The sequence below is a fragment of the Cnephaeus nilssonii genome, assembly GCF_951640355.1.
Source record: "Cnephaeus nilssonii genome assembly, chromosome: 22".
In the NCBI taxonomy this organism is placed as follows: domain Eukaryota; kingdom Metazoa; phylum Chordata; class Mammalia; order Chiroptera; family Vespertilionidae; genus Cnephaeus; species Cnephaeus nilssonii.
Window position 1 is genome coordinate 2,558,462 of NC_137093.1, and position 17,835 is coordinate 2,576,296.

At 45.2% G+C, this 17,835-nt stretch overlaps 1 protein-coding gene across 1 annotated transcript in view; it reads right to left on the bottom strand.

Annotated features, from left to right (window-relative positions):
* The window catches only part of TECTA (tectorin alpha), a gene marked incomplete at its 5' end in the record, with an annotated part of 113,983 nt that overhangs the window by 21,904 nt on the left and 74,244 nt on the right, over window positions 1–17,835 (bottom strand). Inside the window, 3 exons of the mRNA XM_079762838.1 lie at window positions 2,685–2,965; window positions 3,918–4,204; window positions 6,210–6,593. Of these exons, the coding sequence (XP_079618964.1) occupies window positions 2,685–2,965; window positions 3,918–4,204; window positions 6,210–6,593 (952 nt within the window). The remainder of the gene's footprint in view (window positions 1–2,684; window positions 2,966–3,917; window positions 4,205–6,209; window positions 6,594–17,835) is intronic.

Consider the following 17,835-nt stretch of genomic DNA (forward strand, 5'->3'; position numbering starts at 1 on the left):
ATTACCAAACAAAACATTTCTGTCGATTTCCCAAAGAGACGGTAATTCTAAGAGATTCTGAAATCGCTGAATGCACGTTGTAATTAGCTACTTTGTTTTAGGTTTGGAACACACTGTTCTGACACGTGGTCAGGTTTACTCTTTCTGTCTTGATGCGTGTGCAGTGTCTTCGAGTGGCACTTTCCTGGCGCCGTGTGCACACCAGGGGGGAGTGAGTGTCAGGCAACACCACGTCTTCTGCTACACGTGTGTCTCACCCCATCATGGGACAGAGTAGCCACTTGTGTATAGGGTCACACATATATGCATATGACGTTTGTATATGTTTATATATATTCACTCCATTTGATTAACATGGTAAGACATCCTCTGAGGGCTCCCAGACTGTGAGAGGGGGCAGGCCGGGCTGAGGTACCCACCCCCCCAATGCATGAAATTTCGTGCACTGGGCCTCTAGTATCAAATAATGATACTATTTGATAGAAAAGAAAAATACAAGAATCCATAGATCTTTATCATGAAATTCATGCACGGGGTGGGGGGTCCCCTCAGCCCAGCCTGCACCCTCTCCAGTTCGGGACCCCTCAGGAGATCTCCAACTGCTGGTTTAGGCCCGATCCCAGGATCGGGCCTAAACCAGCAGTCAGACATCCCTCTCACAATCTGGGACCACTGGCTCCTAACTGCTCACCTGCCTGCCTGCCTGGTCGCCCCTAACTTTCCCCCCCGCTGGCCTGGTCACCCCCAACTGCCCCCCTACTGTCAGTAAGACATCCTCTCATAGTCTGGGAGCCCTAGTTGCCCCCAACTTCCTCCCCCTGGCCTGGTTGCACCTAACTACCCTCCCCCCCCCCCCGCTGGCCTGGTCACCCCTCACTAACCCCCCTGCCGGCCTGGTTGCCCCACGCAGACTGTTCGATCTTCTGTTCGGTTGCGACGGTCACTTACGCTTTTATTATTATAGACTAGTGGCCCAGTGCATGGACTCGTGCACATTGAAAGAAAATTAATTAGAAGAAATATTTTAATATCGCTATTTGCCCTTTCTCTATCATAGAAGTGTCAACCAAATTCACGATCAATAATGACAGATTGAAACACACATGTGTGATTGGCACCAGCGAGAGTTTTATATGTATCGCGCATGTGCGAGTCAACTTAGCCTTTTATATATATATAGAATAAACTTGCTTAGACTTGCTTTCTGATTTAGCTAAACTTTTTCCAGCCCAGTGAAACACCCCAACTTCTCTTTCAGGTAATTGTCAGCAACACAACAGTAAATGTCAGAACAAAGCAGATTATTATTGTAGATCACACAGGGAGAACAAAGGGTAAAATATTTAACTGCAGCAGTGTTTGACTGTATTCTGTGCAGTGAGGAAACCTGAAGTCATTTTCAAGGTCCACCATTTCTTACTTCTTTTCAGTCAGTCAAATTTCTAAACTTTCTAAATTTCCGTTTTCCGGCTAGTGAAAATAAAATAGGATTCCACCAATCTTCTGTCTCCCTACTCCAGGACTTCTGTGAGGATCAATGAGATGAGGCACGGGGAAATGCTTCACAGACATTTGGTTAAAGTGTGAAATGTTTCCACCTGGCTATAAAGCAAGTCGTGTTCCCAGGCTGAAGAAACTTCAAGGAGGCTAGTCGCCAGGGAGAGGAAGCCAGGTGTTGCTATGTGATGTCATAACCTGGCACCCACAGCCACCGTTTCCAGGCTGGGCTGTGGGCCACATTTTGTGCCATGGCAGCATCAGCTGCGATTTGGTGGGCTGTCACTCAGGGTGGTGGCGGGGCCTGTGTCCCACTTGGGGAAAGTTGAGTGTTGCTTTGTTGGCACCAGGTCCACGGTGCCATTTCTCTGTAAATGGCCAGTGCATGTCACGGCAGCTCCTGCATTGAGCATCTGCCTCCTGGTGATCAGTGCACATCATAGTGACCAGTCAGATGGGCGGAGGGACACTTAACATATAGTTATTTTATCCTATATAATAAAAGGCTAATATGCAAATCGACCAAATGGCGGAATGACCTGTCACTGCAGATGCTCAACGCAGAAGCCAGCCTCATGGCTGGCGAGCGCAGCTGAGGCGGTGGGAGCATCTCTTGCCTCCGCGGCAGCACTAAGGACCCCTTGGGGGATGTCCGACTGCCAGCGTGGGCCCACTCCCATCCCGGACTACGAGAGGGCACAGGCCAGGCTGAGGGACACCCCCTCCCCGCTGCCAGTGCACGAATGTCATGCACCGGGCCTCTAGTGTATATATAAAATCCCTTTATAATTCCAACCACAGCTTCCTTTCCATCCAGGCAGACACGGCCAGCTCCATCCTAACTCAGCTTGCCGCTTGCCACTCACATTGCCTCTGATTCAGGCTCTGGCCATGTTAAAGGCGTGGCATGGAGCTGAGTTTGGGGCCTGGATCAATTGGGTGCCATGTTGTGTACTCTGTCCCTCCAATTCACAAGTCACTACACGGGTGCTCGTCCCACCCAGAGCCTCATCTCACACCCCCGCCCCCCCCCCCCCCCCCCCCCCCGCTGGTGCTCCGGACCTCACACCTGGGCAGGAGTGCTTTCCAGCCCCGGACGCGGGTCTGAGACCAGCCGGCCAAAGGGGCAGAGCCATGCCCCCACCAGCTGTTCTCCCGTAACGTAGAAAGCAAAACAGTTCTCTTACAGCAATTCTCCTTCTCGATCCACTCGGTGCTGAGGATCCCCAAGGAGCGGCAGGCCTCCCCGTAGGCGGCCAGCGAGCCGCACAGCTGCAGCTTCCGGTGGTTGTAGCAGCCGTCCAGGTAGCAGGACTCGTAGAAGGGCAGCGGGTCGAGCAGCCCGTAGCAGGGCTGGAAGAAGCCCTTCATGTCCGTGAGCTTCAGGCAGTAGCCGTCGCCCTGCAGCCTCTGGATGTGCACGTTGTCGCAGGCGGCCGCGTACTGCGAGAACTGCAGCTCGTTGCAGCTGCGGGCGAGGCGGGGGGGTCAGAGAGGGAAGCAAAGCAGCCCCTGGGCTCTGGGGGGTGGGCGGGGGGAGAGACCTGTCTGCTACCTCCTCTGCGGACCAGAAGCCAACGCACCACACCGATCCCAACACCAACCGGCTTGCGACCTCAGGAAGCTCAGGTCATGTCGAAGTTAACGTCGCCGCAATAAGTGAGCATAAAATCAAACTGAGCTGGTAGCCAAGTACCAGACAAAAGGCAGAGCCTGACATATTAACCTTTGCTGTGACTGACTGGTAGAACTGATACAATAACCACAAACAAGTGCTGATCTAACAAACAGCAATAGTAATAACTACTGTACCTGAAAGGCTCACACGGGTTTGAAGCTTTCTGTCACATCTGGGCATTAGCTGATGTCTGGCGTGTTAAAGCCACTGTGCAATGCCAGGTAGGAGGCGTCTGTCTACAGATCCAGACTATCATTTAGCAGCCCAGAGCGCCCTAAATTAACCCCCATTGAAATCATGCGTGGAGCTCGTTCGAAGTTGGACAGTTAGGGCCTTGGTGACTTCTGTGTTTAAAGAGGATTTTTTGACTCCTACCAACTTCACCAGCACCACACCCAAGCCTTCCCGTAAGAGTCATCAGCACATGACTGGACCGGCACTGGGGAGCGAGCCGTGGCCCTTCTCTCCTGAGTTAACTCTGAATCCCACCCCCGCCGAGGGCTGGGGTCCCAGCCGGCCACAGGCGAAGGCTTCTAGGTGTAAGCCTGGGCGGACTCGGTGAAAATTCAGTGACACCACCTAACCCAGGTCCTCCCTCCGCCACACAACACACTCCCAAGGCCTCTGATGTGTCTCTTTGTGTCATGAAAACTCCATAGACTTTGGCCCGCTCTATGCAGGAGGAGAAAGTGATGCTCGGGAAAGAGCGTTTTCCACGGCCGCCCCGTGGCCGGCCGCTCACCTCTTCTGCATGCCGTTGGTTTTCCAGCTCTGGGCCAGCACCACGCTGCTCACCACCGGCTTCCCCCGCAGGGTCACGTAGTCATCAGTTAAGTCCCCGTTGAAGTTGCCGCAGAGTCCACACACTTTGTTCTGCAGCCGCTCGCTGATGCTGATTTTGATGACGTTGAAGCCGTTGTAGTGTATCTGGATGTCGGGGCTGGTGTCAATCACCAGGAAGCCCTCGCTGCTGTAGATTTTGGTCGCCAGCCCAGTTATAAACGGGACATTCACCTGTGTGCCGTTCACCTGTGGAAGACAGTAAAAGCAAACGGTCCTTAGGGCAGAGGTGACTGGAACGGGCCAGAGTTAATATTTTATGGTCTCTATTGCTACTCAACTAACCTCATGGCAGGAAAGCAGCCCAGAGACAAGATGTCACCGAGGCTGTGTTCTAATAAAGTTTTATTTACAAACCTAGGCAGCAAGTAAATTTGGCTAAATCCTGTACTTTGCTGCCTCCTGCTCCAGAGTTCAAGGACACTCACTCATCTTACTGGCCACAGTTCCCCACAAAGAAGCAAAATATGAAAGCAAAGGCAAGAAAACATTAGGAAAATGTAACCCACAGCCAAGGGGTGGCTTTCCCAAGCATAAACAACGACTGGAAATGAAGGCCAGTCCTGCCCCAAGGAGGCTGGGCGGCCAGTGTGACTGGAGGGTGCGGCTGTCTTTATTGTCTTCTTGCGTATAATGTTGACAGGAGTCCAGCCCAGAGAGCCGGTAGCATAGCACGTCCTGCATTCGTCATTTTCCTGCTTTATAACAATGTCTTTTCTTAGCCCGTAGGATAGAGCATAACATGCTTTTCTTATACTTACAAAACAAATTGTATTTTTTTTCACCTGCAGCTTATTAGTAAAATTTATTTCTTAAAACATCAGAAGCCTTTAAAAATAGGATTACTTTCTATTTCGGAAGCGTGGGGTATTTTATTCAGCAACAGTGTCAGTTTTCTGTGTTGGGTGGCTCCGTCACCCTCTGGCTCCTGGATTCTGGACGAGTATCACTGTGTCTACGTGGGCCAATTTGCAAAAGGAACTGGGATGTCACAAAACAGCAGCAGCTTCCCCTGAAGTTAAAAGCCAGTAGTAGAATGTAAACGCCTCCTTTAAGCTTGCAAAATACTGCCAGGCTTTTGCCTAACTCTGGATACTAAGCTACACGATGATGGTTCAGATAAAGACACACGCCCTTCCCTAAGCCAATGCTGGGAAGCAGACATGCACAGTACTGTTCAATTCCAAAAATGCTCGTGTGTGTGTCCTGTCCATCTCTGCCCTCCCTGGCTGTGACCGGAGCATGGAGGTCTGACTCCATCCTCAGGTCTACCTGTGGCGAGCAGCCGGCTTACCTGAGGCTGGGAGTCCCTGCCAATGGCTCACCAGAGCAGATTACCTTCTTAAAGGGGAGGGGCGGGAGGACTCCAAGTAGAGAGGCATGTTCGCCGTGGGTGGGCTGAGGCTCATGCATGTATGTGTTCATTTTCCTACATGTCTCAGATGCAAGGAGCCAGGCAGCTGCCCAGGGAAGCCAGCGGTGAGGACAGCGCCCCTCCCGCCATGTGCCTTCCGCCGGCATGTCCTCCTGGGCCCTGTCCTAGTGGGGTGCACCCTCCTTCAGGGCGTGGTTTAGGTACTTGTGGCACCTAAAAATAGGCCAATGCTCGCTTCTCTCAGCTTCTGGGAAAGATGGCAGAGCCGGAATCATTGCAAAGGCTCAGATGAGATGCTCACTGGGAATTCATCTGGAGAGAGCAGACGCCTCTGCCACGTTACCGCCTGAAGCTCCATCGCCCCGGCATCATTGCACCCCAGACCCTGCGCGAGCCCCGCCAGCCCCAGATGGTCACAAAGGACAAAGGGGCCGTTCCTACACATGGAACCTCATACTGCGCTCTTTAAACTGGGCTCTGCCCTGGCCGGCTGGGCCCAGTGGATAGACCACGGGCCTGCGGACTGAAGGGCCTCAGGTTCGGGTCTGGTCAAGGGCACGTGCCCGGGTTGCAGGCTCGATCCCCAGTGGAGGTCGTGCAGGAGGCAGCCGGTCAATGGTTCTCTCTCATCATGGATGTTTCTCTCTCCCTCCCTCCCTCTCCCTCCCTCTCTGACATCAATAAAAATGTATTTAAAAATAAAATGCAAATAACATGGGCTGGTCTGTGCGCGGTGCCCGTGAAGCGGCAGCCCGTGACCCTCACACGTCCCCGGGAAGGCACGGCGCCCGGCACGTCCCGGAACCGGGCGGCGGTCACCTTGACGGTGTTGCGGTCGCTGATGAGAATCTGCTCCTCGTTGATGTAGAAGTAGACGGGCGAGATGACGGTGAGGTTGGGGGACGACCACTTGTCGAAGTTGATGATGAGCTGGAAGGAGACGTCGGGCAGCTTCTGGCAGATGGTGGAGAGCACGAAGGCGCAGTTGGCGGGGAAGCGCAGGAAGGCCCCGTCGAAGGTGCGGAAGACGCCGCCGCCCGCCGCCAGGCAGTAGGAGGTCCGGGTGCTGAAGCAGCCGCGCACCCCGTTGCGCAGCGCGCACTCCTCGTCCGACTTGCACTGGCGCGGGTCGCACTGGATCAGGTTGCGCCGGAAGCAGCGGCAGCGCCGGGTGCAGTCGCTGTTCCAGAACAGCTGCTTGGGCTGCAAGAGAGGCGCCCGCGTGAACTCGGGCCCGGGGGGTGGGGGGCCCCAGGAGCCCCAGGAGCCCCAGGAGCCCCAGCCGTCTTTGGCGGGCGGGGCTCCCTTTCTTCAATGGAACTGATACTGGAGCACTGGGAAGGCTGCTTTCCTTCAAATGTTACACCAGTTCCCTGCGGCTCAGATGCCAAGCAACAGGCAATGTAGTCTTTGCTGGTTCAACCAAGAATTTGGGGATCTTTGCAGCTGGGTTGTAGATTACAGCCAACCTGAACGCGCAGCTGTTAGGCTGTCAGAGGGACGAGGTGAAAAGCAAATCTATTTGGTAAAAAATCCTTGAGGACCCATGGAAGCATGGAGGGAAGGCGGGGGAGGGTGGGTGGGAGGTAATCGACCGAAGACCTGGTATGCATATATGCATGGCCCAGGGACACAGACAATGGGGCAGTGAGGGCCTGGGGCGGGGGGCGGGCCGGGCAGGAGAGGGTCAATGGGGAGGAAAAAGGGACATATGTAATACTTTCAACAATGAAGGATTATTTTTAAAAATATTATTCTAACAAGTACCCATTCCACTGCAAGAATGACATTTACATTCACTCAAGAATAATAAACCGGCCCTTCAAACCTAAATAGATAAAAGGAAAGTGATAGCCAACCCTTATAATCAACCATCTTAACATTTCACGACACCCAACACTCTCAGCTTTTTTCTTGTATCGAGGCCACTTCTATTTATTTGCATTGCAAGTACCTCCATTTCTACGCGTGTCATGAGCGCGAGATCTAAAAACAGTGATGTCCCGTGAAAGGAAAGCTTTGGGATCAGGCCAACTGGATGTCACTCCAGCCTTGGCATGATACATGTGCCACCTTGGGCAGCACGACTCACAAGTAAATGCTGTGCTTGATGGGGAAAATAAGACATTGGAGGGGGCCTAGCAATCTGAATTTGTGCCAGTAACCTAATGTACATTCTTGATAGCCTATAATTAAGTCACTGCCCCTTTCCCAGAATCTGGTCTTGCAAGACCTGAGGCCATAAAGCGAACAATAGATAACCCCTGGAGGGGGTTATCAGTGCTGATGCCAGGCCAGGCCCATAGGTGTGGTCTCAAGACCCCCATCCCAACACCTGGGGCTTTTTGCAAAGCCCTCGAAAGGTCCGGAAGTCCTGTTCTATATTTGGAAGACAAAGACACCAAAGGGGTATAAAGAAGAGCTTCCACCATATTGGTTTGCTCAGACTTTGAGAGGCAACTCCTCTGAGACCGCCGGCGTAATAAAGCTGTGTAACTCCATTTCTCTAAGTGTCGCTTGCGTTTCTTTGGTCTTCTACAACATGCTCACCATTTCTCATCAAAATTATACCTAAATTATAGAACAACCATCTTTGAGAACCACTGTAGACTAGTGGAACAGGATCCTATAACTAAAAATATAAGAAGAGCCATGTTGAGATTGGTAGGGATGTGAAATGGACTGGTCCTACACTGGGTGGTGGATAAAAATCAGCAGGGATATGTTGGCTATGGAGGTCCCCCCTGAGGAGTGAGGGGTCCCAGCCCCCACGGGGTTCTTCAGCCCAGAGTACCAGTGCCAGGAAGAGTAGTCCCCACAATGTCTTTCTGTGAAAATCAGCTACGACTCTATCTGGGTGGAATCCCAGGCATTCCTCTTAAAGGGCCCAAGCAGAGCACAGACTCACTTGCTTAAAAAAACTCACACTAAGCTCTAGTGAAGGGGCAATCGCTCAAAAAGTATGTGGGAAACATGGGGAAGAACTGAATCGCCCTGCTTCAGAGCAAGGGCTGGAGGGTCAGCTCTCTCTGGGACCAAAGTGCCTGCAGGTGCCATTTTTCCTTTGTTGAGCCCTTCCCCCAAATAGATGGCAGGTATAGGCAGGCACCACATCTGAGCCTCAATTAACCTGGCTAACACTGCTAGCTCACCACACCCCGGTAATTCCCTGAGACCCCACGGATGGCAAGGAGGCCCCAGAACCAACATACCCAGTGGCCAATGTCAGACACATTAGAGCAGCACCCAAATAGCTCAACAAATGACACACTCAAAGTGTGGACTTAATAGGAACCAGAACCCCACTGAGGTGAATCCCATACAACAGCTGTCACAGCCAGTCCTCCCAGCAAGTCAGCCATAGGGTCCATCCCACCCAATGACAGGCCAACAGCAATCAAGGGTCAACTACAACAGGAGGGTACATTCAATCCACACAAGGGACACCATGGAACACCCAGCTCAGGTGACCAGGGACTTGCACCATTGGGCCACACAAAAACCCTACTACATAAAAATGCTCTGCCAAAACTGGGAGAAGAAGCAGATCTACCTTATATGTGGAAACACAGGGAGGTAGCCAAAATAATGAGACAAGGAAAATGTCCCAAATGAAAGAACAGGACAAAACTCGCAACCTACCAGGTACAGAATTCAAAACAATGGTTATAAGGATGCTCAATGAACTTAAGAAAAGAATAAATGAACTTAGTGAAACTTATACTAGAAACCATAGGAAAAAGCCTATCAGAAATGAAGAATACAATAACAGAAATGAAGAATACATTAGATAGAATCAACAGCAGATTAGATGAAGTGGAGGGTCAGATTAGTGATCTGGAAGACAAGCAAATAGAAAACACCCAGTAGAACAGCTATTTGAAAAAAAGAATTTTTAAAAAGTGAGGACAGTTTAAGGGACCTCTAGGACAACATTTGAATCATAGGAGGTACCATAAAAGTCCAGGAATTGCAGAGTTCAAAACAAGATGAGCCCAAAGGGGCCAATACCAAGAAGCATATAATTAAAATGCAAAAGGTTAAAGACAAAGAGAGAATCTCTTAAAAGTAGCAAGAAAAAAAGCAGTTAGTTACCTACAAGAGCATTCACATAAGACTGTCTGCTGGTTTCTCAACAAAAATGTTGCAGGCCATGAGGGATTGGTACAAAATAGTCAATGTGATGAAGCAGGACCTACAACCAAGATTATTCTACCCAGCAAGCCTATGGCTTAGCATTGATAAAGAGATAAAGAGCTTCTCAGCCCAGAAAAAGCTAAAGGAGTTCATCACCACCAAACCAGTATTACAATAAATGTTAAAGGGACTTCTCGAAGAAGAAGAAAAGATAAAAAATATGATTAAGAAAATAGTATAAAGAAAAAACTCTCACAATGGTAAACACATAATAAAAACAGTGAGCCAACCAATTATAAAGCTAGTACAGAAGGTAAAAGGCAAAACTAAGAAAATCATGTGTATTTACAACAGTAAATTTAAAGATACACACAAAAAAGAAGTAATAATAATTACAAAAATATAAACATGGAGGAGGTAAGTAAAAAGGATAATCATTTCAGAATGTGTTCAAATGCAAGCAAACATTAGGTTAAAATAGATGGCTATAAACATAGCTTGGTATATATGAAGCATAAGTAACCACAAACCAAAAATCTACAAGAGATATATAAGTAGTAAAAAGAAAATAATCCAAATAGAACACTACAGAAAATCATCAACATACAAAAGAATCATAAAGAAACAGAGAACAACAACAAAATCAGAAAATAATTAGTAACATGGAAATAACTACAAGCAATCAATAATTACTTTAAATGAAAATGAACAAGAGGCGGATCTCAGGGTGCATAGCTTGGTCCTTTCCACATGCACTTAGGTCCAGCAGAGGGAGCCACAAGCTGATGGCTCCAAACAGGTTGTCCTGAGCCAGTCACAGACAGCGTCTGATTTGGCCTGCACCAGAGTCCCTCCGAAGAGGCCCAGAACCAGCCCACCCAGAGGCCAGCTTCAGACAACAGCAGAGCAGGGCCCCATAAGCTTCACAAGCAGCACATCCACAGGGAGGTGTTGGCAGCACCATTGCTGCTGAGGTGAATCCACTTTGTGTGATCAGCACCGCACAGCAGCCTGCACGCTGTGTTGGAGGCTGAGTCTCACTGTCAGCGAGCCTGAAGGTTGATCCCATGCACAAATGGGCCAATAGCAATCAAGACTCAGTTACAACAAGAGGCCTAAACAAAGCACACATGGGACATCATTAGAGCACCCAGGTCTGGTGCTCAGGGAGACTGCGCCACTGGGCCTCACAGGTCACCTCCTATATAAAGCCACCATACCACACTGGGAGTCACAGGAGATTTACCCAATACTTACAAACAAAAATAAAGGGGAAGCCAAAATGGGGAGACAAAGAAACAGGCCCCAAATGAAAGAACAAGATAGTTTTTCAGAAGAGGAGATGAACAAAGTGGAGATAAGCAATATATCTCCAGATACAGAGTTCAGAGTAATAATTATAAGAATGCTTAACAGCATGAAAAGGGGCTTAGAAACCATAATAAAGTCAGAAATGAAGAATGCCAGATCTGAAATAAAGAATACAGTGGGAGAAACAAACAGTAGCCTCAATGAAGCAGAGGATCAAATCAGTGAGTGGAAGACAAGGTGGAAAAAAACACCCAATCAAAGCAGCAAAAACAAAAACAAATTTTTTAAAAAATGCAGATAATTTAAGGGACTTTTGGAACAACATGAAGTGTAACAACATCCATGTCATCACAGTCCCAGAAGGAGAAGAGAGAGAGAGCAAAGGGCCCAGAAATTATTTAAAGAAACAATTACTGAAAACTCCCCTAACCTGGTGAGGAAAAGACATACAAGTCCAGGAAGCACAGAGAGTCCCAAAAAAGATGGACCCAAAGAGGCCCATACCAAGACACATCATAATTCAAATTAGCAAAAGTTAAAGACAAAGAGAAACTCTTAAAAGCTGTAAGGTAAAGGAAGTCAGTTACCTACAAGGGAGTTTCCATAAGACTATCATCTGATTTCTCAACAGAAACATTTTAGGCCAGAAGGGACTGGCATGATATATTCAAAGTGATGAAAAGCATAGACCTTCAACCAATGCTACTTTACGCAGCAAAGCTATCACTTAAAAATGAAGGAGAAATAAAACCTTCCCAGACAAGAAAATGTAAAGGAGTTTGTGGCCACCAATGCAGTAGTCCAAGAAATTTTAAAGGGTTCCAAGAAGAAGAAGAAGGAAGAGGAGGAGGAGGAGGAAAACAGAGGAATATAGTTTTAAAAATGACAATCTTACCTAATAATAGACAAACATGTAAATTGACTGTACCTCCGCTATGCCACCACCCAATCAGGAGTGATATGCAAATTAACCCAACAAATATGGTGGTTAATTTGCGTACACCAGTGATGGGGGTGGGACGCTTGCGTTCTGCCCCACCCCCGGTCTCTCAGGGCCTCTGGGCAGCGTGGGAAGGCAGGGCTGGAGCAGAAAGAGGCGGCTCCAAGGCCTGAGCAGAAAGGGGCTGGGCCGGAGTGGAAAGGCGGTGCCGGCAGCCAGGGAAAGGAAAGCCCATTCTAGCACGAATCTTTGTGCATCGGGCTTCTAGTAAATATACAGCTATCAATATTCACTTTAAGTGTAAATGGCTTAAATGCTCCAATCAAAAGACATAAGGTAGCTGCTGAATAAGAAAATAAGACCCATATACATGCTGTCTTCAAGAGACCCACCAAAAAAAAAAAAAAAAAAAGAGAGAGACCCACCTCAGAACAGAAGATACACGCAGACTGAAAGTACAGAAAGAGAAAAAGATATTTCATGTAAATGAAAAGAAAAAAGAAAGCTGGGGTAGCAATACTTATGTCTGGCAAAATAGACTTTAAACTAAGGTTATAGTAAGAGACCGAGAAGGAAAGCACATAACGATAAAGGGAGGATCTAACATTTATGCACCCAAACAGGAGCACCGGAATGTGCTCCTGATGGACATGAGGGAGAGATGGACAGCGATATACATAATAGTAGGGGGTTTAACACCCTTTGACACCAATGGATAGTTCTTCCAGACAGAACATCAACAAGGAGATGGCGGCCTTACAAATGAGACACTAGACTGAATGGGTTTAATTTATGTCTTCAAACCATTTCACCCCAAAGCAGCAGAATACACAATCTTTAAACGTGCACCTGGGACGTTTTCTAACACAGACCACAAGTTAGACACAAAACAAGTCTCAATAAATTTAAGAAGACTGAAATCGTATCAAGCATCTTCTCTGACCATAATGCTATGAAGCTCAAAATCAATCACAAGAAGAAAACTGGAAAACACACACAGACATGGAGGCTAAATAACATGTTACTAAATCAAGAGTGTGTTAACTATGAGATCAAAGAAGACAAATGAAAATGAGAACATAACAACCCAAAATCTGTGGGACACTACAAAAACAGTCCTAAGAAGGAAATTCATAGCATTATAGGCCTTTCTCAAGAAACAAAGAAAAGCTCAAATAAACAATGTCACCTTTACACTTAAGTGAACTCGAAGAACAACAACAAACAAAGCCCAAAGTGAGTAGAAGGAAGGAAATAAAATATGTCAAAGCAGAAATAAATAAAATAGAGTCTAAAAAATATAAATGATCAATGAAACTAAGAGCTGGTTCTTTGAAAAGATAAAGAAGATTGACAAACCTTTAACCAGACTCATCAAGAAGAAAAGAGAAATAAAATCAGAAACGAAAGAGGAGAAATAACAACTGACACCAAAGATATGCAAAGGATTGTGAGAAAATATTGTGAACAACTATATGCCAACAGATAATCAGGGTGAAATGGAAACATTTCTAGAAACATACAATCTTCCAAAACTAAATCAGGAAGAATCAGAGAATCTGAAGAGTTAGGTTACAACCATTGAAAATGAAGCTGTAACCAAAAACTCCCAACAAACAAAAGCGCTGGACGGGATGACTTTAAGGGTGGATTTTATCCAACATTCAAAGAATTAAAACCGGTCTTTCTTGCCTTGGCTGGAGTGTCAGCTCACGCATCCAGGGGTCACCAGTTTGATTCCCAGTTAAGGGCATGTGCCTGGTTTGCAGGTTTGCTCCATGCCCCCAGCTGAGGTGGGTGCGGGAGGCAACCAGTTGATGTGTGTGTGTGTCTCTCTCACATTATGTTTCTCTCTCTCCCTCTCCCTCTGAAAAGCAATGGAAAAAAATCCTTAGGTGAGAATTAACACACACACACACACACACACACACACACACACACACACACACACAACATGCAAAAAAACCTATTCTTCTCACACTATTTAAAAAAATTCAAGAGTAGGCAAGACTCCAAAGCTCATTCTATGAGGCCAGCCTTATCCTAATTCCAAAACTAGGTAAAACATGACAAAGAAAGAACATTATAGGCTAATATTCCTGATGATAACAGATGCTAAAACCCCAGGGATTCAGGTTTGGGAAAATATTCGCAAATCAGCAAATGTAACACATCACATAAACAAAATGAAGGATAAAAAGCACATGATCATGTCACCAGATGCAGAAAAGGCATTTTATAAAATACAGCACCATTTTATGATAAAAACTCTCAGCAAAGTGGAAATAGAGGGAACATAACTCAACCTATTAAAGCCCACGCCCGGCAGAGCCACAGCCAGCACCATATCCAATGGGCAGAAACTACAAGTGTTCCACTTAAGACTGGGAACAAGACAGGTGTATCTGTTTTCATCACCTTATTCAACACAGCACCGGAAGTCCTAGCCATAGCACTCAGGCAAGAAGAAGAAAAACAGGCATTCTAATTGGAAAGGAAGAAGTAAAACTGTCATTACTCACAGATGGTATCATAATGTATATAGAGAACCCTGAAGATTTCTCCAAAAACTACTAGAATTGATAAATGAATTCATTAATGTAGCAGGATACAAAATGTCCAGAAATCAGTTACATTTTTATACACATTTTATATAAAGAACTATCAGAAAGTGGCACTGAAAAAACAATTCCATTCACAATTGTGTCAAAAAAATATACTTAGGAATAAACTTAACTGATTTAAAAGACCTACACTAAGAAAATGATAAGACACTAAAGAAGGAAATCGAAGAAGATACAAATAAGTGGAAGCATATGCCATACTCGTGGATAGGAATAATTAACATCATTAAAATGTCCATACTACCCAAAGCAATCTACAGATTCAATGCAATTCCTATCAAGATACCAATGGCATATTTCACTCAAGTAGAGCAAATATTCCAAAAATTTATATGGAACCCCAAAAGACCCCAAATAGCAATAGTGATCTTGAGAATGGAGAACAAAGTTGGAGGAATCATGCTGTCTTATCAAACAACACTACAAGGCCATAGTAATCAAAAGGGCATAGTACTGGCATAAAAACAGACCTATTGATCAGTGGAAGCATACAGAGATCCCAGCAATAAACCCACAACTTTATTGTCAATTAATACTTGACAAAAGAGACAAAATCATACAATGGGGTAAAGATAGTCTATTCAATAACTAGTGTTGGGAAAATTGGACATATATGTGCAACAACAACAACAAAAAAGAAATTAGACAACTTTCTTACACCGCACACAAGAATAAACTCAAAATGGATTAAAGACTTAAATGTTTGACTCAAAATCATAAAAATCCTAAAAGAAAACATAGGCAGTAAAATCTCAGATATTTCTAGTAGCAATATGTTTTTCTGATATATCTCCTTGGGCAAGGGAAACAGAATAAAAATAAACAAATGGGACTACATCAAACTAAAGAGTTTTTGCACAGCAGAGGAAACCATCAACAAAATGAAAAGACAACCCACTGAAGGGGAGAACATATTTGCCAATGATACATCCAATAGGGGTTAATATCCAAAATTTATAAAGAACTTATAAAACTCAACACCAAAAAACAAACAATCCAATTAAAAAATGGGCAAAGGACCTGAATAGTCACTTCTCTAAACAGGGCGGACAGATGCCAATAGACCTATGAAAACATCCTCAATGTCATTAACCATAAGAGAAATGCAAATCAAAACCACAATGAGATATCACCTCACACCGATCACAACGGCTGTCATCAATAAATCAACAAACAGCAAGTATTGCTGAGGATGTGGAGAAAAGGGAGCACTTGTGCACCGTTGATGAGAATGCAGACTGGTGCAGCCACTGGTACAGTATGGAGGTTCTTCAAAAAATAAAAAAAAATGGTTCTGGCTGGTGTAGCTCAGTGGGTTAGAGCACTGTCCCCGCACTGGAAGGTCATGGGTTCAATTCCCGGCCAAGGCACGTACCTGGGTTGTAAGTTCAATTCCTGGACCTGGTCAGAGTGTATGTGGAAGGCAACCAAACAATCTCTCTCTCTCTCTCTCTCTCTCTCTCTCTCTCTCTCTCTCTCTCTCTCTCCCCCCCTTCACCTCTCCCTTCCTCCCTTCTGCTCTCTCCACAATCAATGGAAAAAATATCCTCAGGTGAGAATAAAGTAAAATTAAAAATGGAACTGCCTTATGACCCAGCAATTCCACTTCTGGGAATTTATCTGAAGAAACCCAAAACACTATTCAAAAGAATATAAGAATGCATGCCCCCTATGTTCATGGCAGCGTTATTTACATTAGCCAACGTTTGGAAGCAGCCCAAGTGCCCATCAGTACATGAGCGGATAAAACAGCTGTGGTACATGTACACAATGGAATATTGCTCGGCCATAAAAAGAACATTTTATCTTTTGTGACAGCATGGATAGACCTGGAGAACATTGTGCTAAGTGAAATAAGCCAGTCAGAGAAAGACAAGTACCACATGATTTCAGTCACATGTGGAATTTAATAAACAAACTGAACTAACCAGCAAAATAGACAAACTCATAGATGAAGAGCAGGCTGACAGCTCTGGAGAGAGAGAAAACTCATAGATGTGGACAACAGTGTGGTGACTGCGGGGCAAGGGAGCGGGTGGAGGTGGTAGAAGGCATGGGGGGGGGGGAGATAAATGGTGATGGAAAAATAGAATATAGAGAAAAAATAAAAGGAATTCCCTTAAAAATTCCAAAAATGACAAAATATGAGCTAAACTAACTACTCCAACGAACTTAACTAACGGCTCCAATCAAAGACAAGAGGTGGCTGAATTGATAACAATAAAGACCCAAATATATGCTATCTACATCTACCTACTTCAGGCCAAAAAACACAAACAGCCTAAGGTAATGAGATGAAAAGAATTTCATGCAAACGAAAATGAAACAAAAGCTGGGGTAGCAATACTTATATCAGATAAAATATACTTTACAGGGTGTAACGAGACAAGGGAAGACATTTACTAATCATAAAGGATCAAGAAAACGAACAGATATCATTCTTGTAAACATTCACAACCCAGTGTAGATGTACCAAAACACGTAAAGCAAGTACTGATGGACCCAAAGGGAGAGATCAGCAGTAGGAGACTTTAACACCCATTGACATCAATGGATAGATCATCCCAACAGAAAACTGACAAGGAAACAGAGGCCTTAAGTGACACATTAGACCAGATGGACTTAATTGAAATGTTTGGAACATTTCACCCCTAAGCAATAGAATATACATTCTTCTCCAAGTGCACGTGAAACATTTTCCAGAAAAGACCACGTATTAGGCTACATAAATAAATTTAAGAAGATTAAAATCATATCAAGCATTTTCTCTAACCACAGTTATATGAAATAGAAAATCAATTAAAAGGAGAAAAGTGATAAACACACAAACACATGGAGACTAAATAACATGTTACTAAACCATGAGTGGGTTAACAATGAGAACAAGGAAGAAATAAAAAGATACCTTGAGACAAATGAAAATGGAAACACAACAACTCAAAATTTATGGGCTAGAGTGAAAGCAATCCTCAGAGGGAAATTCAAGCATTACAGGCCTACTTTAAGAAACAATAAAATTTCAAACATAAAATCTAAACTTACACCAAAAGGAAATGGAGAAAGAACAACAAAGAAAGCCCACAGTGAGTTGAAGGAAAAAAAGTATAAAGACCAGAATGAAAATAAACAAAATAGTATAAAGAACAATACAAAAGATCAGTGAAACCAAGAACCGATTCTTTGAAAAGATAAACAAAACTGATAAACCTTTAGCCAGACTTAGCAAGAAAAAAGGAGAAAGGACCCAAATAAATAAAACCAGAAATAAAAAAGGAGAAGTAACACCGACATAACAGAAATTCAAAGGATTGTAAGAAAATATCATGAAAAACAACAAGCCGACAAATTAAACAATCTGGAAGAAATAGATAAATTCCTAAAAACATACCATCTTCCAAAACTAAAAAAAGAAAAAAGAAAATCTGAACAGCAT